Source organism: Theropithecus gelada, chromosome 4, assembly GCF_003255815.1.
Source record: "Theropithecus gelada isolate Dixy chromosome 4, Tgel_1.0, whole genome shotgun sequence".
Classification (NCBI taxonomy): domain Eukaryota; kingdom Metazoa; phylum Chordata; class Mammalia; order Primates; family Cercopithecidae; genus Theropithecus; species Theropithecus gelada.
In genome coordinates, this window is record NC_037671.1 from 141,031,097 (window position 1) to 141,056,700 (window position 25,604).

Sequence of the window (25,604 nt, forward strand, 5' to 3'; positions counted from 1 at the left end):
CCAAATGTATAGGTGACAAAGGAAGAACTGAATGCTTGTGGAAAGGGGCAAAACTCTTGAAGTATCAATGGTAAGGATTTTACTGAGGAATCAGTTGCAGATGATAAGTGAGTAGGTATGCAGCTGTGTGGCAAGAGATAAATTGATGCCCCCGCTACCCCCAGGCTTATGGTAGGAATTAAGGTAAGTGAACAAATAGGATCAAGGTTCCTTAAGTCACTGAGAAAGTTAGAAATATCCCCAGAGCAATAGAAATTACTGGTGAAGGTTTAAAAGAGTACATGGACAAATGGTGATTTCAAATGATAAAAGTGCCGGGAGGGTCACACCTAGAGTCATTTAAGAGAACTAGGCTGTCTCAGGAATTGAAGAGACTGTCTCCGTGTTGCTTGTGAATTGGTAGGATGTGAGATTTGGCCTGCATGGGAGAGCACAACTGGAGACAAGTTGTTGTTGAAAGACTCAGTTATTTCATAAAATCTGTAATTTGGAAGGATCTTAAGTGTTCCCCAACCCCACCCTATTTAAATTCTGAATCACCTGACACCCTATTTAAATTCTGAACCACCTGACACCCTATTTAAATTCTGAATCACCTGACAGGTGATCATCTAGTTTTCACATCCATTTAGGGCTAGGCAGAAGAAGAGAGTTTGAAAAATAAGCTTAGTACAAAAGGGAGATTTTTTTTCCAGCGTGGACAAAGAGGAATTCCATTAGGTTTGATCAGAAGAGAAGTAGCTAGGGGGAATCTGGCTGTGAATAGATATGGGGTAAAAATGGGTAGGGTGGGTATGAAAGTTTGGGTAGAGAAGTATGCAAGCAAGAGAGAAGTATATGCCTAGATTAGGAGATGCCAAGAATGAGGCTAACACTCTCAGAGCAGGATGCTAAGACAGAATGAAATAAGGACAACTTATTCACCCAGATGAGGATATAGATGCCACACTAAATGTTCATGAACTTGTACATGCACATAGACATGGACATTAAATACCTGGCCATATTTGAGGCCCTCAGTTGGAGTTTTTAATTTTTTTAAATAATCATACCTATTAAGCACTGTTCATATGACAGTCATTGCTCTGGGCACCTTGCTTATATTATCATTCATCTTTCTTACAGTCCTGGGACATAGATATTTCTATCCCCAATTTACGGATGTGGAACTGAGTTGGCATATTTCTGCAGGAGCAGGTTATTTGTCCTGTGTATCCATGGCCATCAATTCAGAAATTATTATCTTGCTCTACATAGTATATGTAGTCTCCAGCAGTCTACTAGAGCTTTGCTTTTCCTCAAAAATTATTTCCTGACTAGTAACATTTCATAGACTTAAATATACGCCATAGTAAGTTTTTTTTTTTGGTTTTTTTTTGTTTTTTTTTGAGACGGAGTCTCGCTCTGTCGCCCAGGCTGGAGTGCAGTGGCACAATCTCGGCTCACTGCAAGCTCCACTCTGCCTCCCGGTTCACGCCATTCTCCTGCCTCAGCTTCCCAAGTAGCTGGGACTACAGGCGCACGCCACCACGCCCGGCTAATTTTTTGTAATTTTAGTAGAGACGGGGTTTCACCATGTTAGTCAGGATGGTCTCGAACTCCTGACCTCATGATCCACCTGCCTCGGCCTCCCAAAGTGCTGGGATTACAGACGTGAGCCACCACGCCTGGCCCATAGTAAGTTTTTTTTAGCAGAAAATAATAGCAATGGTATAGATGTAGAAGAAATAATAATTCGAGAGTATTCTTTTGAATTCTCTGGATAAAAGTTAATAGTACAGAAAGATTTTTTAAATTTGCAAACAGTAACACTAATCAAGTCCTTATACCAAACCATTAAATAATAATTACAATCCTTGGGAATGTGATTAGACATGGGGACATGAGGGAATCACTTTAAATTTCAAAACAGAGCAACCTAAATGAAAGTCAGCACAGAAACCGTCATTCAGCAGAAAGGAAGGTTTGGCTGGTCTGGACATGGATAGACTAGGGAGAGTGTAAGGTGCCTAATCCCATGCAAGATGGGCCGAAAATTTTGAGGTGGCATTTAGAAAAAGACCCAGAGAGGACTCATGAAAACTATCCTTGGAATGTCAGGAAATAACAAGAGACATTCAGGCAGTGGACTGCGATTAGAGGCATGTTAGTTAGGCATGCTAATAATGGGATGGCAAGAAAGTTAGGGGTAAAGCAAGCCACCTAGCAGCCTGAGGTGGACTTAATGGGAGCTTTGTACCTTGGGGGAGGCTGGGAAGGCACTGGCCATGATCACAGCTCTCAGTAAACTCTGTGATAATCACTCAGAGTAACCTTCAGAGTTTAAACATTGTAATATATTTATCTCCGTATGATTTGTCTTCCTACACACATTTTTATTGTTTCTTTTCATGTAATTATATTTATGTAGCTGTATAACTATATGTTTAGTTATCTCTGAGGATTTGAAAGTTTACATCTTGACACAGTTAAATTTATCCAATTAATATATATTTTTTAAGTGTTTACTAAATGCTAGGTACACTTTTAGGTGCTGGAGATGTAGCAGAAAGCAAAGTGCCTTCCTGAAGCTCACATTCTAGATGGGAGAGCCAAGCACACAAAATAAATAAGTAAATTATATAGTAGATTAGAAGGTCATAAGTGCCATGAAGAAAAATAAAACCCAGGAGGGAATTAGAGAATGGTGATGGTTGGACGTGGTAATGATGTCATTTAAATAAGGTAGTCATTGCAGACCTCACTGAGAAAGTGATATTTGAGCAAAAACTTAAGGGAGGTGAGGGAGCAAGCCACATGGATATCCTAGGGTAAGCGTTCGAGGCAGAGGGAACAGATGTACAGGCGCTGGGGAGGGAGCACACCTCGTGTGTGCAGGAATAATAAAGAGGCCAGTGTGACTGGAGCAGAGAGAGAGACTGGACAGTCAGACGTGAAAGCAGAGAGGCAGTATGGCCAGACTGCTTAGTGCCTTGAGAGCAATGCTTAGGACTTTGATGCTTATCTGAATGAGGTGGGAAGCCATTAGAGTGTTTTAAACAGAGCAGTGACATACTCTGAATTAGGATTGAACAGGATCACTCTGGCTCCTATGTGGAGAATGACTTTAGGGAGGTAAGAGTGAAGGCAGGCAGACAAATTTGGAGACTGTTGCAGGCAAGACATGGTGTGGCTGTATGGTGGTGGTGAAAGTGGCTGGATTCTGGACGGATCTGGAGTAGAGCCAACATAATATGCTGATAGTTTGGATATGGAGAGTGAAATAGGAAAGGGAGAAAAGGAGGGGGTGGGGTTGAGTCCCAATTACTGGCAGGATTGGTTGCCAGTAACTGAGATGGGGAAGTCTAAGAAGGCAGTGCCTACGTCTTTGGGTTCACTACATCTATGTATCATTGTTTTACAAACCAAGTCTGTGGTATTCTGAGTTATGATTCATGGGAGGACGTTTGAAAAGTATGCCGGAATTTTAATGGCAAAGAACTCACAGGTTTTCATCTGTGAGACCAAAGTGAGAATCAAAATAAGTACATACAAAAATGTTTGGAAATGTTAAAGACAGCAAAAATAAATAAATAAATAAATTTTATCACTGATGAGTAGTTGAAGTCTGGAAAAATGAGGAATGCTTGTATATAAGTAAAGAATGTAAAAGAACTTCATGTGTAGTAATAAAAGCACCACTCCATATATACTCATCCAGTGTATACAATTTTTATTTTAATCACATATACTGCAGTTACAGGTTTAATGCCCATAAATTACTTTCCCATGGACTTCCTTTTAGCCCTTTGCTTACCATCCATATATTTCATTTTTGGAATATTCCCAAAGCCTTTTAAAAAAAGTGTCAGTCCAGTATATGCTGCTTTGTCCTTTATTTCAACAGCAATATTCTTAGTCATTTTTCTGGGTGTAAGTCAGAGAAAAATAGCAAAAGTTGACTAAAGAGAAAGATGTGGTGAAAGTATCACATTTTCTTTTATAATGGGACAAAGTATTATGGCAAGCCACTCATAATTCTAACAGGAACTTAGATGATTTAACTAAAAAGAAGAAAAAGGGCATATGGATGGGGAAGCAGTCCCCAAGACCACTGTCAGCCTTGGCAATTCACTAGAAGGACTTACAACATTTGTTATCATCTGGTTATGTTTTAACACAGCCAAAGGATACAGATTAAACTTACCAAAGGGCAAAGGTACATGGGACAAAGCTCAGGAGAAAACGGGCATAAGCTTCCAGGTGTCCACTCCTACTGGAGTTGTACTCACAGCAACAATGTGTGCCAACACATGCAAAGCATTGCTAGCCAGGGAAGCTCACCTGAACCTTGGTGTCCTGGGCTTTTATTGTAGTTCAATTGTGTGACTGACTTCAGCTACTCAAGACTCCAGAGCAAAAAGTTCTTTTTCCAGCCTCTCCAGAGCAAAGATAGGAGTTTATCATAAATCACCTAGGTAACTAAACTGTTACTGCCATGTAACCCAAGGCCTCGAGTGTATAAAAAACTCTTTATCAGGCAGAATATTCCAAGGGCTCGTCTCTCATGAGCTGGTAAAGGGCCAGTCCTGAAGACTTCTCTTGGGAATGTGTATGGTTTGAGCAACTCAGGTGTGCTAATATAACCCTTTCCCATATAACATAGTAGATCCTTGAACATTGTATTAGTGCTTCTTAGAAGCATTATTATTATTAGAGAGTAAACTTACAGTACCTTATCCTAGAAGATATGATATAAGGACATACCAAAAATACACATAATGTCAAGAAGGGTTTAGCTAAATTCATAAATGAGTGAACCAGATTAGATTACATAAGTGAGGTTAGTAGTACTTTTTTTGTGGGGCACTTCCCCTGAAAATCTGTAATCGATGTCATGACTTATCCATAGGAGTTTGCAGACAAAGGGCTAGAGGAATGGAGAAACTAACCCACAAGTGTATGTGATATTTATTGGATTCAGGAAAGAAGTCAAAGGGAGGAAAGTTACCCTGGAGGTTGATGTTGAATTCTGGGACAGTCTCAGGAATCTGTTTAAAAACTGCAGAGTAATGAAACAGTACTTAGGAAAAAAAGCATGACTTTGGTGAGAAAATTGGAAGTGGAAGGAAAAGGACAAGGAAGAAATGAAGATGATTTCCAAATAATTGGTTTGACAAAATGTAGTGAAGAAGTTAAGAAAGTTCTGATTGGAAGAATTTAGTTTTAGATGTATAAATGAGCACCTTAGCAGGTTACGAGGAAGGAGGTGGGAGTGAGCAAACGACCACGTGTGGCCATGCGGCCATATTCTTGCGGGAAGTCCCAGGATTGAGACACTGCAGGCAGCCCCCAGGGAGAAAGGAAGTGAGGCATAATGGCTAAAATCTTGACTGTGATTCAGACACACCTGAAGTCAAAAATAAACCTGACCACTCATTGAACAACGCTGGGTAAGTTATTTCACTATTCTAAATCTCAGTTTCCCCATCTATTTCCAACAAAATTACCCATAAAATAATTTTGAGGATTAAATATGATAGTGAAATACACATTCTTTGTACAGTAAAAGCAGTAAAAATTTTCTTTTTTTTTTTTAAGCAGTAAAAATTTTCTGGGAAAAAAGCATAAGAAGGATTTCCCACAGAGGTATTAAGAGAAGCAGGAGAATGAATATGGTATCCCAGAAACTAACTTCCCAAAGTGTCAGGGAAGAGGAAGAGTGTGGTGTATTATCCTAGGTGGTGAGATTCTGGAGAGTGAGCACTAGGAAAGGGATACTTGGTTTTTCTAATGGGAATTTGAAAAAGGGCTTGGCCTAAGCAGCTTTAATTAGTGTATTAGGGTTCTCCAGAGAAACAGAACCAGTAGATTCATGTCTACACCTACATCTGTTTATCTATCTATATCTAGAATTGGCTAGATTATGGGAATTGACTCATGCAATTATGGAGGCTGAGAGGTCCCACAATCTGCCATCTGCAGTCTGGAGATCCAAGAAAGCACATGGAATAGGTCCAGCCCGAATGTAAAGGCCTGAGAACTAGGAACACTGTTGGTGTAAATCCCAGCCAAAGGACAGGAGAAGACCAATGTTCCAGCCCCAGCAATTAGGCAGACAGAAATTTTTCCCTCTCTTTGTGTTCTATTTCGGCCCACCCACATTGGGAGGGTAGTCTGCTTTACTCAGTTTAGTCTCCTCTGGAAATACTCTCATAGACACATCCAGAAATGATGTTTGACCAAATATTTGTGTACCCTATGATTCTGTCAAGTTGATACACAAAATTAACCATCACAACTGGTAAGAAAAAAAGTCACATATGTACAAATCAAAGGGGGAGAATTGGTGGTACAGAATTAAAGATATTTAATCTACAGATTCAAGGAGTTACATTGCCAGTTGAAAGATAATACACATTGGGATTTGTGGAAAGTGGAAAATGTATTTTGATTAAATATCAACATTTTAAAAAATTATATTTAAGTTTTATAAGTAATTTTTTTCATCTGTTACATTTCATCAGTACTTATATTTCTGCATTTAGAATTTTTCATGACTGTATAAACATGTTTTTATCAGTATGGTGAATCAGTTAGCTTTATCTATACATAGACTTTGCTTGATGAAGAAGTAGATTGGTAATTGCTTTTTTCCTCAGATCTGTTTGGTTACTTGGAATATTTAGCCTGAATGTTACAAATGTGCAGTTGAGCAGGAAGAAGAAGAATTTACCTTTTGGCATCAAATACTCTATATTTCTCAAAGTATTTGATATTTTTAGTCTCCTGAAGAGACTGCAAGGTTGAGAATAAACAATGCATCGTACATATTTTTAAAATAGCATTCTCTGAATGATAGTTTTGTGAGTGTTTCCTCCTGGGGTCATGGTGGACTTCCTTTCAGTTGGACTGACCTCGATGTTCTCATTGAGAAGATGATGATGGCTGCTACTGTTTATTGAGCACTTTCTAAATCCTAGGCACCATTTTAATGCTTTAAGTATATCAGCTAATTTAAGCTTCACAGAAACCCTATGAGGGAGGTACTATTATTTTATCCATTTTAACAGAGGAGGAAACAGGAACGTAGGTAAGGATGTGATGATGCTAGGATTCAAACCCAGGAAGTCTGGCTTCAGCTTGCACTCTCAACCACTGATAGTGTTTTGAGATGAATGATACCTAGCGTTTTGTTTTGTTTTGTTTTGTTTTAACACTCACTATGAAGTGGTGAGGGCTTTATAGGTGCTACCTCATTTAATATCTCCCAACCAGTCAGTGAGACAAATAGCATTTTATTTTAAATGAAGAAATAGGTTTAGATAGCTTGTCCAAAGTCATACAGTGACAAACAACTGTGACCTCATGCCAGCCCTCTTAACCATCTCGCCAGTCTGCCTTCAGGAATCTACTGCAGGAAGAAAAATTTTACTTTGGTTTTCAGGAGCATTTTGTGGTTTAGTTTAACTGTTATTTGAAACTGTATAGGGTTGGGATTTAGCTGTTGGCTTCATTATATTTATTCATCCTCTTTTCTATACTTTATTTTTTAGTTAGTAATGCCACAAAAGTGTTTTCATGGTTAAAGCTATTGCCGAGAGAGCCATAGCTTGTCCTTCAGACTCTTACAGAAAATCTTTTACTCTTCAGAGAAACTTTTTAAAAAAACATTGCAAATTTTCTTTAGTGGCCAAGTTCAGTAGGTTAAATAAATTGCTTTGGACTAAGGGAGACTGACTTTTCATGTTTATTTTCAGGCAGAGTAATACAGTACTACAGTTTTTTTTAAAAAAAAAAAAACCTCAGAGACATAATTTTCTTATATTTTTATTCTATAGTTATTTAGGGAAGGCATAGATTTTCTTGCCCACTTTGTATGTTCAATGCCTAACATAGTTCTGGGATTTAATTTTTTTTTTTTTTGAGACAGGGTCTAACCCTGTCACCCAGACTGGAGTGCAGTGGGGCGATCTCGGCTCACTGCATCTTCTGCCTCCCAGCCTCGAGCTATCCTCCCACCTCAGCCTCCCAAGTAGCTGGGACCCCAGGTACACGCCAAAATGCCCAAATAATTTTTGTATTTTTTTGTAGAGACAGGGTTTCACCATGTTGCCCAGGCTGGTCTCTAACTCCTGGGCTCAAGCGCTCCAGTTGCCCCAGCCTCCCAACTGCTGGGATAACAGGCATGAGTCACTGTGCCTGGCCCATAATTCCTGGATTTAATAGCTTTTCAATACATAGTAGAATTGATTGGTATTTGTAAGAAATTCTTATCCCCAACTTGGGTAAGGAATTGATATTCTAATACTGGATCACAATGCACTGCAAAGCATAACAGGCAAAAATTACTATTTTTTAAGTGATTCAGCTTAAAAATATATACTTAATTATGCTCAATATTAACTTATTCTGAAAATAATATCAAAATAAAAAATTCTGAAAATACTTTGATAGCATATTCTAAAACCATCATTAAAATCAACTAAAATTGTAATAAAGGAATATTAATCAGAAGATTTTTAATTGTTAGACTGCTAGATAAATTAGAATTTATTTATAGCTTATCTTAGAAAGTATAACCATTTCATTGTTTCTTTTGGCCTTTCTGTAAGCAAAATTGGATGCCCCAGTAGTCTCATAAGTGACTTTTGTACACTCATATCTCTACCCTAGTTTCCCTTTTCTCCATGAAAATAATACAGATTTTACTTTTCTTCTACATATAAAATGATAACCACGCTCTGAAATGCTAGATACTAATGGTTTGCAGTTTAGTAGTAACATGCACCAGGCTAACCTCTACCACTAAATTATGAATTTAGTTTGATAGCCACTACATTTCTCACTCAGGTGGTCTCTGGTGGATGGAGGAGAAGCCTTCAGACTTGACATCAGAAAATGTTTGTGAGCATTTTAAACATATTTTACATGAATTATTCTAATATAAGGAAGTTATACAAGTTATCATCCACTGGTATAACAAATAAAGTGGGCTTCACATTAATGAAAAAATGTAGTATCTTCATGAAAACCTTTCAGGGGACAATGATAGAAATATTCCTTGACTGTACAGAGCTGAAGTTAATAAAAGCCTGACCTAAAGTTTTTTTTAATGTTGTATTTGAAGGCAGTGAACACCGTTATTATACATGGTGTGGTTTTGCTGTGTGGCCTCAGGTTTCTAATTACTCCTTCAGCAGTGTGTGCAAATTCTTGGAGGGTCCATATACTATCATTTCATATTACGGATTTTTGTTTGGACATTACCTTTTAGGGAGCAAAAGTATTCTGGATTTTGATTAAGAGCTTTCACTTTTGGCCGGGCACGGTGGCTCATGCCTGTAATCCCAGCACTTTGGGAGGCTGAGGCGGGTGGATCACAAGGTCAGGAGATCAAGACCATCCTGGCTAACACAGTGAAACCCTATCTCTACTAAAAATACAAAATATTAGCTGGGCGTGGTGGCGGGCACCTGTAGTCCCAGCTACTCAGGAGGCTGAGGCAGGAGAATGGCCTGAACCCGGGAGGCGGAGCTTGCCGTGAGCTGAGATTGCTCCACTGCACTCCAGCCTAGGCAACAGAGCGAGACTCCGTATCAAAAAAAAAAAACAGAGCTCTCGGTTTTAAGATTTTTTTCTTTTTGCCTGAGTCCACAGGCTTTACACATCAGGGAGTATAATTTTAGGGAATGATTGTGCAGTACCAAAGCCATAGATTTCTTAGGATTTGACATATTTAAGAATAAGGTTAGATTTATTTCACTACAGAAATTTACCAAGAAAATGTAAGATTTTATTTTGGTATTGAGGAAACATTCTTCAAAAAATTATTTTAATTATGCATTTAATAATACTGAAATAGAAAAGTAAGGAGACCTTTTAAAATATATGCATTTTATTACTATAGTTAAAATATGTGGCAACAGTGAAGTAGTATGTGAGACCACAGCAAGATGTTTCCCAAGGCACTTGGAAATAAGTTTCTCTGAGAGTTAAATCCTAAAATGGATCAGAGAAGGCAATGCAGCCCTGTCTAGTATATCCTAATGTTCTCAGGCAATCAGGTTTTCCTAAAACTTCACTGGAGGCCTGAAGGAGGAGGGAACTTGGACTTAAACGGAAGCATGAGCAAGCGAGTCACAGTGCCTAACCTCGGCAACGTCTGCCTGTTTTCCACAGGAGAGGGTGCAACATCAGGAACATTCATTTTTCGGGTCTGCCTCTTCAAAGATATGGGCACACTGGTTCTAGTGTGGGGGTTATTCCTAATCATGTAACTAACTATGAGGCCCATCCATTAAGTTGAGCAAACTGGAGCAGCTGCTCTTTGGCTGAGCTTGGCAGGTGTGGTGGCAGGAGTTATAGGGGATGTACATTTCACTCTTGTTTTCTAAATATGATTACAATTCAGTTTTTAAAATTTTGTCTTTAATGATATCCCAAGGGCATCTGTGACGGCTGCTGGCAATTTCAGCAGCCTCCTTCAAATGAAGTTATGGTAGCGATCTTAACTGGTCGACTTGCCCCCAAGCTCAGGGCCTTTCCCATCGCCTTTGTTCTGATTCTTTGCTTGTTCACCAGGCAATTATCTAATAATTCACTTCCTGTGTTGGTTTCCTGTGAAGCCAGAAAATATTTCCCAATCTGCTTGATGGTAAACGAATATGCTGACATTCTGGTTTTACATATGTGAGAGGTGGGGAAGCTTAACATTAAGTAGCATCTCATCTCCAGGATGATCAGCTGAGATACTGATGGCAGTGATGGAGCCAGGAACAGATCCTGGACTGAGGTTAACCCATCCGCCTTGCAGTGGCAGCAAGTGTCCCCTAAATTTTCATGTACTCCTTCCATAATATAAGTGTGTTACTAAGAAACAGCTTTCCAGTCAGAGACTGTGTTTCCCAGCCACTGTTAGATCGGCAGGCCTTTCTCCTGACAGAATATAGTAAGAAGTGGTCGCCTTTAGTGTATGAAGAATTAAATTACTGACCTTGGGAAGAAAATTTAGATAATAGCTTATTTAATCTATTATTATTTTCTTTGGGGCAAAACCTCTAACAAATACTTGAAAAATTTAAAGGGTCATATGCTTTCCTTTCCTGTGAGTGATGAGCTTACTATGAGTGATGTGTTGAAGAGTCAGAAGCATTGTGTTCCAATTTCAGCTAAGTCTCTAATAAGCAGTATGATCTGGCCCTAGTCAGTTAACATCTGTGGTTCTTATATTTTGCCTGTAAAGTGTGAAGATTTAGTTTCTTTCAAATAAAATATTTTATCAATAGGTTAATATAATCTTGCAGGTCTGAAACATCTTCCTTTTTATAAATATTATTGAGCTCTTCATGTCAGGTTCTAGGCTAAGTGCATCACACATATCTGATCACCCCATGAAGCATATTTCATTTTATGGATGACAGAAGGGAGGTTTTGAGAGGGGATGTCAGTTGATCAAAGCTAGGAGGCCGCAGAGTTGAGATTTATGCTCTTGTCTGCCCAACTCCATGCCCCATACTGTTAATCATTATGTTGTGTTCCTCAGATATGGCACATATTATCAGAGGGTTTTTTAATCCCTCTTGATTTGGAGCATGTTTTACTTTCTACAGGGTGATTTCTTTCTTCCATCCTTGTAATTTCTCTGTTTTCTAAAACCTGTGGAATTGAAAGAACTTTTGTACTACCATTTGTTTCATTCTATAAACAGTCCCAGATCATTTGAAACCCACATCTTTTTTGAAACTCGATGTACTAGTTTAATGTTCAGTTTTTTCTTCTCAGCGTACTCGTCTGTGCTTTCTTTGTGTAAAGATGGCAAAAGAAATGGAACTTTTAATGTTATTGAACATTCTCACAAATTAGTTTGGTTAAAGGAAAGAATCTTGGCTTAGGATTTAGGAGGTGCAAGTTCTAGTTCTTTCTCTGAAATTTATTGTGGAACAAATAATACTATTTTGCTATATTAAGTTATTGAAGAGTAAAAGATCAAATATGTGAAAAGCATTTAGGATCACAGAAACAAAGTTTTTCTGTGTGACTGCTGAATCATAATAGCTGCAGTGGATTATTGGAACCAGAATTAAAGCAAAATAATTTGGGGCCTATTGTTGCTTTACGAAGATCTGCTTAAGGTAATTATAATTCATAATTCATGTGGCTTGGCCTACACGTAATGCTAAACTTGGACTGCTGAATATATATAGGCAGAGAGATGATCAAATTGCTAACTGAATTATAGCAGTAACAGCGTGATTTTTTTTTTTTTTAAAGACAAGGTCTCACTGTGTCACCCAGGCTGAGGTGCAGTGGCACAATTATAGCTCACTGCAGCCTTGAACTCCTGGGCTCAAGCAATCCTCCTGCTTCAGCCTCCCGAGTAGCTGGAACTACAGGCACATGCCACCACATCTGGCTAATTTTTTTATTATTTTATTTTATTTGATTTTTGTGGGTATGGAGTCTCACTATGTTGACCAGGCTGGTCTCAAACTCCTGACCTCAACTGATCCTCCTACCTCATAGATTTAGGACTGTTTTACTATCCAAGTTGTGTGGCATAAGACAAATGAATGGGAAGAAAAGGTGGATCATGAAAGTTGTAGAGTTAGAAGAGGAAAAAGAATTTCAGAGGACATGATGCTCAATAGAATTATTCAGAAATAGCCTGAGAATTGAATTGTAGATAAGCTACTTATTAGTAGCATCAGCTGCTGAGAGTCACTGGTAATTTTTCCATGTTGAAAATGCTATGCCCTTGAACTGGGCCAAGTGAAACTTAAAGATTTAAAGGGGCTAGAAGTGCTCTGCTGTCTCTGAAACATAATGAAATAGAGGGTGAATAGCTTGAGAGATCATCCACAAACATCTCAAAGTTCAGACTTATTTCTCCAGGACAGAAGGCACATTTCAAGATAGTGTGTGTGTTTGTGTTTGTGTTTGTGTTTGTTTCATAGTGTTGAAAGTGGGAGAGTTGAGGCTGATCATCTCTGTAAACTCATTAGCCTTTAATGCCCTTTGTTTCAGTAAGCATTTTTGGCATTTCTCAAACTATAGTTATTTGGGTACTACTTTCAACAATTTTTGCCATATTCATTTGCTTTTTTTTAACTTTTAAATTTAAATATATTTTAAACAGGAGTTTTGCGTATCTGTTGAAATCTCAGGTTTGATGTGGTATAGTTTTTCATAATGTACATGAAAATAAGTACATAAAATTAACATAAAGCCTGTCCATTTTTGGTCCACCTAAAATTATCTTGAAATATTCCTTTCCTTTAATTTTGGCGCTTTGTACAGTGAGCACACACAATGTCTAGAGTGGAAGGTCAAAGAGAAAACTCAATGACTGGAAATAGAGATTTTTCAGTGAAATTTTCTAGACAGATTTAAAATGATGGATGGGTATTACTTCCTCTTTTAGGTTACCAGCCTAAAACAAGTTTGGGTTAGAGTTTAGTTAGGTTTAATTTCTTTTCTTTTTAAACTAGTGGATAGTTTTTAGGCTACATAAGTTTCTAGACTTCATACGTGTTTTCTCCCATTAGTTTCCTAGAGGGACTTTTTTCTGGAAAGTTCTAAACTTGCCTTGGCTTTAAATAAGGGGGAACAAAGTTTCTCCATGCTTATTTTAGTGATGAGGTCTGCTCTACCAACTCCTAAGTCCAGGGGTTTAGTTCAGCGCAGCCAGCATGCTGCCTTTTAAATGCCAGATTCAGTGCTAAGCTCCATGATACATAGAGGAAGAAGGTTCCCACCTTCTGTGAGGCATTGCATGTAAACAACCGAAATAGTCCAGTGTGATATAGGTATGTGTCAGATACAGGAGAGATCAACTCTTTGGGTGAATCAACAAAAGCCTTAATAGCTGGGAGAGCATTGGGGGCTGGGCACACTGAGTGGGGCATGGGGAAGGTAGTACACCATTTGTGGTATTGAGAATGCCACGGTTCTTTCTCCTCAGTCTTCACAGATGATTGTTCTGCAGAATCTCTGTGGGTTCTGCATTGGCTAACGTGGTATTCTGACCAAAATTAATATTTTAAATGTACAGTAATGCACAACTTTGCTGCTCTGACTCCCTTGCACGAGTTCGAAGTAATAGCTACAGAACCTTCAATAACAGTTGGCATGTTGAGATGGCATCCTTCCCAAAACAACATCTTAATGAGGTTCTATGCTTCAGGATCAGCTTTTCTGGTTTAAATATATTCAGGCATATCCTACGTAACTGGAAGCACTGTGGCCGAAGTGGCAGGGGTCATATTGTGAGTTTTGCTGAGTTAGGCATGTAGGCCCCGCAGTGTGACGGACTCTTTGGAGCAGTCCTGAATTTACAGTGATTCTGTGCCTGGGTGGGAGTGTGGTTGCACAGGGGAGGAGAAAGAACATGATGAATTAACCTTACCCACGTTTGAGGAAGTTTGTACAGAATGTGAGATGGAAAATTTCTAGTTTCCATATATTAATACCTACTTACCCATATGCTCATAGCCGGAGCCACTCCGCTATCCACCTGAGCTCCCACACATTCAAAACCAGTAGTTGAGGGATCTTTCATTGCATGTATGTTGGGTGTGTGGGGGGGTTCAATTAAAGGAGAAAGTGTCTAAAACCCCCACAGTGCTGATTGCATTGATGAAAAGCATTCAGACTTAGAATTTTAGGGACTTAATATATACAGGATTTTTTTTTTTTTTTTAATTGTTAGCAGTATATTATTCTCTTTCTTTTTTTTTTGAGATAGAGTTTCCCTCTGTCACCCAGCCTGGAGTGCAGTGGCGGATCTCGGCTCACTGCAACCTCCGCCTCCCGGGTTCAAGTGATTCCTGCATCAACCTCCAGTGTAGCTGGGATTACAGGCACCCCCCACTCACGCCCGGCTAAGTTTTGTATTTTTAGTAGAGACGGGGTTTCGCCATGTTGGCCAGGATGGTCTTCAACTCCTGACCTCAAGTGATCTGCCCGCCTCCGCCTCCCAAAGTCCTGGGATTACAGACATGAGCCACCGTGCCTGTCCGGTATATTGTTCTCTAAATGGAGCAAGGAATAAGCCCCTGGGGGGAACTGAGCATTACCTCAGACCCAGCCGTTTCTCTGTGCTGCCAGAGACCACACCCCTCCTCAGGCATAACCACAGAGGACTATTTCTTTTGGCTGGATCTCTGACCTTGAAGGATCCAGCCTGCCAGCCGCCTTGAGACTTTGGGTGCTAGACATAATACTGGCAGAGTCCAAGAGTTATTTCTATTTCATATGTTTTATTTAGTATGGCTATATTAATTTTTTACTCATCAGAAGTTCTGCTCTTGAAATAAATGTGAAACGTTTTACGAAACCACTGCCATTGAGTTTCACATATATGTAGAAATATGAAAAACTCCAGAATAAGGTAGCACCCTCAAATGATGCCTCATTGCCTTTTTCGTGGAAACACACACAGCAAGTTGAAAATGTAGATTGATCTTCCGTATCTGTTAAATTACTAGTTTTTCTCCTTCTGAATATGATGAGGCAGTTTTTCCTTGGAAAAACAGTTTGTGTTCAGCTTGGGAGGTTGATTTTCCACCGTCAGTTTCTCCCTTTAATAATTGAAAACCACTGTTCATTATTTACATAAAACTGTCTTTTTCTGGTCTGCTTTCTATAACCTTTCCCCTCTTAAGAATTTTAAGAATTCCCTGACTCTCCTCTGGGGGATTTTCTGCCTGCTTTATCCCAGATGTGGGACATTGACTAGGCTGAGGTTTTGGGGATTTTTTTTTTTTTTTTTTTTTAGTGTTTCTACATTTGAAAGACGTTCTTTTAACCAGTGCACAAATCTGCCACTGAAAAAAGGGGCTTTGAAGAAAAATCAAGTAGTTAAGAAAATATGTGAACTTTGTTTACATTTCTCACTTATTGAATGACACCAAAATCCCATATGCCAAATGAAAAAGTAGACAGTAGTTTCAGATAATAAGGGGAAAATGCACCCATGTTATTTCAGCCTTTTAATTCTGGGATTTTATTCTCTGAATGAAGGCATGTCAGTTGCTGGTCCCAGTGGCGCTGTGTTTGGTCTTTAATACGTGCTTGCTGATGTCAGCTGAGGAAATACAGGGGCTTGGTAGATAGTTACATGGCCTTTGTCTTCTCTCTTTCTACCTTCTGCTCACATAAAGAGGATATTTAACCTTATTCAAAATATTTTGTCTGCTTACAGTTTTACAGATGTATTGATCCTAATCCCTGGTTCAGAAATGTTAGGAAAAGGAGATAAGTTACAGTGAAAGAGGCTGTAGTAAGAAATACAGGATTTTCTGGTTTTTTGTAATGTCTACTCAGATTCCCAGATGATTGTTCATTACCAGCTTTTGGTTATTGTGGTTTATGTATTAATGTCTAAAAAAAAATACAGTCTAATTTGTTTTCATGATACTATGTGAGAAGAATACCAAGAATAATTTTTTCCTTACTTGAACAAATATTATACATTTTCCCTAAGTCCAAAATTCTGTTTTCCATAATGAACACAATTCTGAGGTAGTATGTTTAACTCTATAAAATCAGAACTTGTTTTAGTTATTTTCTTCCTAATTACATTTTTTTGCTGTATTTTTAAAAATCTGAATTCATAAGCTTTATTTTCAAATATGGTTTCTACCTCTCATATGTTTCCACACCTGTGCCATGTTCCCTTGGCTGACAGACGCTTTTTTCCTTTTTATCTCGTGTAGGATCTTTCGAAGATGGTTTGGCTGCCTTGGAGATTTGGAGATCTGATGCCACGATGAGGACTCACACACGGGGGGCTCCCAGTGTGTTTTTCATATATTTGCTTCGCTTTGTGTCAGCCTACATCACCGACGAGAACCCAGAAGTCATGATTCCCTTCACCAATGCCAACTATGACAGCCATCCCATGCTGTACTTCTCCAGGGCAGAAGTGGCGGAGCTGCAGCGCAGGGCTGCCAGCTCGCACGAGCACATTGCAGCCCGCCTCACGGAGGCTGTGCACACAATGCTGTCCAGCCCCTTGGAATACCTCCCTCCCTGGGATCCCAAGGACTACAGTGCCCGCTGGAATGAAATTTATGGAAACAACTTAGGTGCCTTGGCAATGTTTTGTGTGCTGTATCCTGAGAACATTGAAGCCCGAGACATGGCCAAAGACTACATGGAGAGGATGGCAGCGCAGCCTAGTTGGTAGATTTTTGTCTTTTTCTTCTTACTGTAGTAACTCTGCATTAGAAAGAAACAAATCCATATGAAATCTCAGAGGCCAGATCTTCATATACCTCTTTGTGTATGTGTGTGGAGGAAGGTGTTATTTGTGTTGCCAGTCTTATGAATGGCCCTTAGTTTCAAAAGATGTAGTAACTTCCATGTTTAAAGTTAGAGGGAAAATATTTAGATGCAGCCTAATCTAAAGAAAAACTAATTTGCGGAATTGATTAAAGAGTATCATTTTGATTGTTGAGAATTCTTTCCTCCATATTCAACATGCATATATTACTATCATCTGGTGTTAGGTTTGATTGACCCCAAGTGGTTAAAACTTTTTTCAGCAAGACATTTCTAGTAATTAAGACTTACTTGCATTTTATGATCGTGAGGAACTAAAGGTGAATGGGGTGGGACTGACTGGCAATTTATAAACACATCCCCTCCAATAACCAGCAGATTTCTGAGACCTGTAGGAAAACCAACATTATTGTGTAATTGTGTGAGGAATTCTAATTACATAATAATTTAGTTTCAGAAGTTTTAAGATTTGAGAACAAATTCCTGTCTTTTTGATTAGCTTAATTTTATTTTATTAATTTATAATTAATGCTTCATATGCTTCCAAACAGATATGTGATGAGTTGATTAAACAAGGGATTCTACAGATGTTTTTACTCATGCAGTTTTTAATTATATATTTATGGTTCAGTTGCAATAAAAGAATTTATAGATTGTATGAAATATGCTTTTAAAAATTATGTAAGCTGCCTCTTGTCATAGGACTAGAGAGAGCTCATTTTAAATGCTTAGAAAAATCTGTGAATGCACCTAATACTTTGATGAATTACATCTTAACATATCACAAGGGTGAAGGATGGTGGTTTGCAAGCTTTCCGATAAATTTCTGGAATTTTGTAATGAAAAGTATTAGGCAAGAGTTGGCATTAGATCCATATCGGAGCTGATATTTTAGGCCTGTTGCTAAGTATATGTAGTCATTTTGAAGTTTACAATATTGTAGGTTGAAAAGAATTTTTTATTTGATTTATTTCAAAGCTTAGCCACGTATGTAGTTGTTTCTGACTTTGACTGATATTAACTGATCTTATTCTATTCTTGACGCCAAGAAAGAAAAGATGTATGAAAACTTTTCTGATATTTGAATTACCAGATTACATTATCAAATGCTACAGTAACCCACTAATTGATTTGTTCAATTACTTAGTTTAAAATGGCAACCATATTGACATTATTTAGAAAGAAACCTTTGTCATCTAGAAGGGTACTTTCTCTTTAAAGTCCTTTTTGTTTTAGATAAGTGGATTTTGGCAAATTAAGAAATCGATGTAAATATTCCAGAGATAGTACCTATAGAGAACCATGTATTTAATCTCACAAGAAAGTAATGGATGGTGAAATACCATTTTTGATGGAGATTGTTTAGCACAATATAGTAACATTATGAGAATTGTACAAGACTAGTATAATTTTCTCATTATAATGTAAAATATTCAGGTATATAAATACCAGTGAATGAATGCTGCCATTAGGATGAGACTCCTTCTATGATAAGAGAAATAAATAACTTAAAAGAAATATAATTTTTACATAATTTCCACAAGTGCAGATTTATTGATCCCTGGAGGTGTATAGAAATTTACTAGGAGTCTAGCACTTTATTCATGGCAATATTGATAGAAATAGGTATAACTCTAGGCCATTATCTAGTAAACTAAAAGCCAATTTTTGACTTAATAGAGCTGAACAGTTGACTTCTTTCTCTTGACCTTCAAGGTAAAATCTTGAGAATTTACGCTTACATCTGGTTTCTAGTTCCAAAAGTGATCTTGAATTAGGAAGTTGAGCTACTTGAGCATTTTGTTTTGGCAGGTACTATTATTAAGTTGTGTTGTGTAATGACTTCACAGAAATTTTAACTTCTTAAAAACTACCACACCCAACCCTTAGACTTTTAAACTTTAATTTAGATTTGTGATTGAGCACAATTACAACACAATTATGTGTTGTAATAATTTAAAACAATGTTCAGTGATTTTATAGTTCAACTACCTCTGTTTTAATTGCTCCATTAAATCATGTCCTCACTACATACCAAGAAGTATACAATGAGTGTTATCATTATCTTAGGATGTAGTTCACCTATATTTGATTTCAGAAAAAAACCCAAAAAACTAGCTGTTATTTACAGAAGAGATCAATAATTAATATTATGAAAGTAAAAAAAAAAAAAAAAAAAAAAAAAACTTTCTACAATAGCTTCATCAGGCTGCATGCATTTGCCATTTTCTTTGAAGAGCATTTCTACTCTTTTGAAAGCCGGTTACTAAATTATGTTCATTCACTGATTCATTTGATCAACAAACATTTATTGAGCATCTACTGTGTATCATGCACTGTGCTAAGGTGCTGGGGATTCAAAGATGAAGAAATAGCCCAGTAATTTTATAATGTTTACCTAGGGCAAAGGTTGCAAACATTGGGTTCTTAAAGCCTCAGCTAGGAGTATTTTCTCTGCTTAGAATTGAGTGTGTGGATCATTTCCACACACTAAGGAGTTTTCATTCATGACTTAGTTTTCATTCATGACTTAAACATTTGTATCATGCTGCACTCTAGTGTGGTAGAAAAGCACCAACTCTGGAGTCACACTGCCTTTGAATCCCAGCTCCCTCACTCTTCAGCTGTGTTAATTCTCTTAGTTAATTAACTTTTCAGATTAATTTTCTTAATTTGTGTGAGCATTAGTGTCCTGATGTATAATGTGGCAGTAACAACTCTATCTACCTTATAGGGTTGCTAGGAGGATTAAGTGCAATAATCAATGTAAAGTACTTAGCACAGTTCTTGTCACATAGTAAGCCCTCGGTAAATGAGAATAATGACAATAATGGTAATTATTGATGCTGTTATTTTATCTACCTAGTACTTAGACCCTATTTGGTTGTAATTTGGTATATGTAGGCTCCAAGGAAATAGTATCCTTTGGGATTTTACTAATCTTAATTGCTCTCAAAACTAGAACATCTGTTTAACTCATAAAATTTTCCCGTTGGGTTTGTTCCATTAAAACTTTCGTTGATGCTCCCCTGGGCCCTTTTTAAAATGTATACAAGAATCTAATGTTAACACCAATGAGGAAGGTTTAGGGGAAAGTAACAATGATATGTCATTTGTCTGGTATTAAAAAGAAGCACCTATGAGATATACATGCATACAGATTTATTAATGGGGTTCATATTATTTGACTATCTAGTAAATAAAGAGGTTAAAGTTCACATCTATAGATTCACTTAAGCATCCTGAAGAAGAAAGGTTAAATGGAAAATATTCAATGTACTCTGTCCGTCTAATATCCTACAAAGTAAAACAGGAATCTCATAGATTTATAATAATACTGGTGGTTGAAAAATAACAGCATGCATTTTTATTGTGTGTGTCTCTGAGTATCCAGACGATTGGGCACCGCAGAATGATGAGACTAATCTATGTGCTATATCTGCTTTTTCAGAGGTGCTTGCATCCTCTCTCAGAAGCCCTCCCCCGTTTCTCTCCCTTTTGCTAGGGAACATACATTCTTCATTACAGTAAAAGTAACAGAGTAATTTAAGCTTGTGCTGAACTTAGTTTTAAAAATAAAATATAGGCCGGGCGCGGTGGCTCAAGCCTGTAATCCCAGCACTTTGGGAGGCCGAGACAGGCGGATCACGAGGTCAGGAGATCAAGACCATGCTGGCTAACACGGTGAAACCCCGTCTCTACTAAAAAATACAAAAAATTAGCCGGGCTAGGTGGCGGGCGCCTGTAGTCCCAGCTACTCGGGAGGCTGAGGCAGGAGAATGGCGTGAACCCAGGAGGCGGAGCTTGCAGTGAGCTGAGATCCGGCCACTGCACTCCAGCCTGGGCGACAGAGCGAGACTCCGTCTCAAAAAAATAAATAAATAAAATAAAATATAAAAATACATTATTTTAATCCAATATATAATGGCAAAATAGTATTAATTTAAAAATTACAATGCCAAAGATATCACCAGTAATGTCTTTGTTTTTACCCTTTTAATTAAGTCTTTTTCCCTCTATAAATCTTGCCTTCCAAATGAAAGCTAGAATTTAAGTTGCAGTTGGCTCTGTGTTATATAAAAGCTTTATTAGAACTTAACATGCACTACTTTTAGAAAGCGTTAATGAACTAAGATCATAAATCTAGGGCTGGAAACAATGGAAATATTTTCTCATACTTAAAGTGAGTTCACTATTTTTGAAATAGTATCACCTTGATATAAAACGTACAAGTTCTGTATATGCCAATTGGCATAGGGGGCTATCCTCATTATTAATGGTTGCTTTCTGCATTCAATCCTTAGATAGTTGAAAAAAAAAACCAGCAGAATTTTAAATAACTGAAAATCATCCATCAGTTTTCTTTTCTCAAGAGCCTAAATGATAAGGTAGGAAAATAATGAAAACAGTGCTTAGTAGAGATTTAAAATGGATTTTTAAAAAATCAGTTTTCAGGATTTTGGGGGGTCAGCACATATTATTCTACTTTTCTAAAATTCTCATGACTTATTTCTACTATAACTTTTCCCCTAGAAGGTTAAGGAAGCATAAAATACTATGCTTCAAATTAGAAGTAGCTGAGAGAGAAAAGAGGGGGGAAAGACTGGAGACATTGACTAGACAAGGAATGCGACAATTGCTAAAAGGCATCTGAAACGCACCATGAGTGGGCCACAAGTGGACACTGAGAGGTTTTATTTGTTGGTTGGTTGGTTTTAGCAGCAAAGACAGTAGGCTTAGTCAGTTTTGAAGTTTACAGTGACCATGGGATCAGTTACTCTGTAGAACTGACTACTCTTGGCCCAAGGATCAGAAGGAAGTTTCCCATAGGGCTTTTATGAAGAACCCTCGCAGCCTTCTCATCCTTGCAGTGCATGTATGATGAATTTCACAGTGTTATTTCTTTACACCAGACTGACCTGAGAGTGGGACCATGCCTCTTTTGCTCATGTGTGTATCCCTCGATAGAGGATCTCCAAAGCAAAGTTTACTAAAACCTTGATCAGGGAGGGAGTGGGGGTGGTGAAAAGGATGGATATATGGGTTAGCCCAGGCCACTTTTTTCCTAATCTAGCTTAATCCTTTGGTAGATTTTGTATGTGTAGAAAAATGAAATGGCTGCATGTCCACCAGGCAGCATCCGTATACATTGTCTTAGCCAAGCTCTTGGTAGATGGGTTGCTATGAGCTTAAGATTACACTCCTCAGCAAATTCTTAGTGATTTTCCAGAGCTAAAAACAAAACAAACAAAATGTACTCAAATAATTATTGGAAAACACTACAGATCCTGAATCACTTAAGAAAGGTGCAGTTAAGTTTACCATATTTCACTTAATAATATGGGAAGATGAATGAATGCATTTAAAAGAGATTTAGGATAGGATTGTAACTGAGAGCACTTACTGTTCAAGCCCTGGTTGATAACATAGAATTATCCAGCATCCATTTCCAAGCAGCAGGCTTTTTGCAGCTCCTTGTCTTAATTTGTAAACCCTGAGGCACAGATCTGCCCCAGTGGCCTTTGGATCTGTCCTTGCATCTTGGCTCTGCCATTGTGATAGCCACATGTCCTTTGACAGGTTCCTTACACTCTGTAAACTTGGTTCTTCATCTGTAAAATATGGATTATTCCTCCCACACAAGGTCATCCCAAGGATTGAATGAAGTAATGCATATAAAGCTCGTAGCATTATGTGCCTGGCACATAGTTTTACTAAAAAGTTTGTTATTATTACACAGAAATAGGTACGAATATATAACTTTATTCTTGCTAAGTTTCTTGGCACACAGTACTCCATTTTACCTATGTTGTCACTCTGGAGTTGTGTTTTTGAAAAGTATTTGTTGTGACTCATTAGTTCTCTCTTTCTTTATAGTATTTTTCCTTACTTATCATCAGACAGAAAATAAATCACAGAGGAAAGAAATTACTTCACTCTTGCACTGGAGCCAGTTAGCTACAGGAAATCAGGAGAACTGGTGAGGGAAACAAAGAAAGTTGAACTTTTGGACAGAGAAGTAATTGTGTTTTTACTGAGTATTAAATTCTTGCCTGTGATTGCAAACTTCTGGATGGTGTCATCTGAGGGTGCATTTGCAAAAATAAAATATAATTATAAAATATAAAGAGAGGAAAAAAGAAAAATCTCCAGCATATTGAAATTAACCAGTTTCATTGCTGTACGTATGAAAATGAGGAGTGTGCCTGCCTTGCTCAGCGTTGCCTGCTGGGCTTCAAATGCAGTTCTCTGCAGCTGTTTCTCGGGTTTTTTACTTCTCAAAATTGCAATTTAAGACTGAGAATCAAAAGCCGGGAGGATGTAGCTGGGCCTCAACATGTGGAGCCACAGCCCTGTGAGTAAAAAGATCAGGTTTTCTTCTCATGACCTTACAGTGAGGAAGGCTGGCCGGCTTAGCCCAGAATGCACCTGGAACCCATTAAAGTGGACTCATGGAGACAAATGCTGGGCTGTAGAAAACCCAGCCCCTAATTCCCCTGGCTTTTTCTCATTCATGTTTTTTCCTTTCTCTTACCCTTCCCCCTCACTCTTTCTGCCTGTCTTTTTCTCTGTTCTTTTCATTCTGTGACGTAAGGGAAGCTATTCCCTTTTATCCTGCTGCAGAGACTTAAAAATATTATAGAAGGGTAAAATAACTTATGAGGCTTTTTACAACGATCAGATTCTTTAAAATTTACAGAAACACACAGCCATTGGGAATTCACTTCTTGAATGCCGTTTATTAAACAGGTTGTTGCCATCATTGTTACAAATGGATTCTTGGGCAGGAATCAAGGTCAGGTACTCTGTGGTAGGAGGAAGCAGATGAAGAGGAGCCGAGGGAGAGGCATAGGCAGGTGTGCAGATTAGCTGAGCAGCCCGGTTAGAGTGCCATTGGACAGTTGTGTGGTGCACAGTCACACCCTAAATAGGATGTTCTGCTCACCTAAACTGTTAGCGCTTAACTAATTTAGACTCTTCCCCATCTATTTCAAATGCAGGTGAAGATAAAGTTATTCTAATAATGCTTCTCTCTAACAATAACTTTAAAAGTGTCATGACAGTTATAAATCATACATGATTGAAAGGAAATCTGCAGTTAATTTTCTTTACAGGATTTGTTTATTGACTCTAAGATTCAGTATTGGTATGACCCTCAAGTCATCTCTGTGATGAGTGATTCACTTGCTCGCCTACTTCCCACCCTTTCAGTGTCATTTGATACCTTTTTAAATGGAACATGGGCAGGCTTTCAGAGTTGTCAGAGGGAACGGTGCTCAAGGCCAGAGGAGTTCTCATCCCTCTTTAATTGGGGCGTAAATCAGTGTCCCTCACCCCATATGAACAAAGGCGACATGAATATATTAAGTTCCATGTAGTCTTTACAATCTGGTCTTAAATTTTTCTAATATAAAAATCTGGCAAGCATGGTGTTTGAATTTTGTGCATGTCTTGCCTCATATCATAAGGGAAAATGTTAGTTGGCAAGCGCCGCATATATGTCTATATTCTTCATTGATACTTCATAATCACTTTTTAAAAGTTGGCTTTATCTTTTGGATAAAATATTCATGCCTAACACCACTTAAGATGTAGGGTCTTGCTGACATTAACTTCTTGCTAATGCTCTATAGGTATATAGTCACTTGAGAGTAATAATGCCACACATATGCTCATGCAGCCCTTTATAAAGCCGGGTAGTTCCTTTTACCTTAGGTATCTTAAGAATGGCTTTTTTACTGCTTCGTCTCCTTCTTCCATGTCCATTAAGGGAACACATTTCAGCCACGCTTACCACAGTGTCTCTCATCCATCTTTCCTTTTCCTTTCCAGTGTTAACATGCTAGTTCTGGAGGAGATACCATAGTCGGGGCCAGATCATTGCTTATCCCACATAAGCCTGTGGTTTAGAAAGCTTTGTGTTTAGGATGGCTTGGAAGGGATGACTCAGGAAAAAAGAAACTGGTTAGAAGCTTATAATATTAGTGTAGGAGAGAAATGAAGACCACAGTTAAAACAGTGAGAGTGGGGAGAAGAAAGCATAAATTTAAGAGACATGTAAGACTGAAAAATCTACACAGAGATTGATTAGATATAGGACACTCTTTCTCAAAGTGTGAGTCTTTCAGCATATTGGGTATCCTTAAAAAGACAGATTCCTGGGTTTCGCCCAGACTCACTGAATCGTGTCTTCTTGGAGTAGGCCACAGAACCTGTATTTTTAACAAGTCCCCCAAATGATTCTTAGATGTACTAAAACTTAAATTGTAAGGGAGAGGGAGGCATAATGATTGCCCTGGGTGACGGGTTGCATCTTGATACCCAAATGAGATGGAGAA

General features: G+C 38.2%; 1 protein-coding gene across 4 annotated transcripts in view; it reads left to right on the plus strand.

The window, feature by feature from the left end:
• The window catches only part of DSE (dermatan sulfate epimerase), a 71,909-nt gene that overhangs the window by 15,956 nt on the left and 30,349 nt on the right, over positions 1 to 25,604 (plus strand). For 3 of the 4 annotated variants that reach the window (XM_025384279.1, XM_025384282.1, XM_025384283.1), the window contains one exon: positions 16,698 to 17,166. In XM_025384279.1, the coding sequence (XP_025240064.1) occupies positions 16,698 to 17,166 (469 nt within the window). The remainder of the gene's footprint in view (positions 1 to 16,697; positions 17,167 to 25,604) is intronic. The other variant, XM_025384280.1, reaches the window with a different exon arrangement.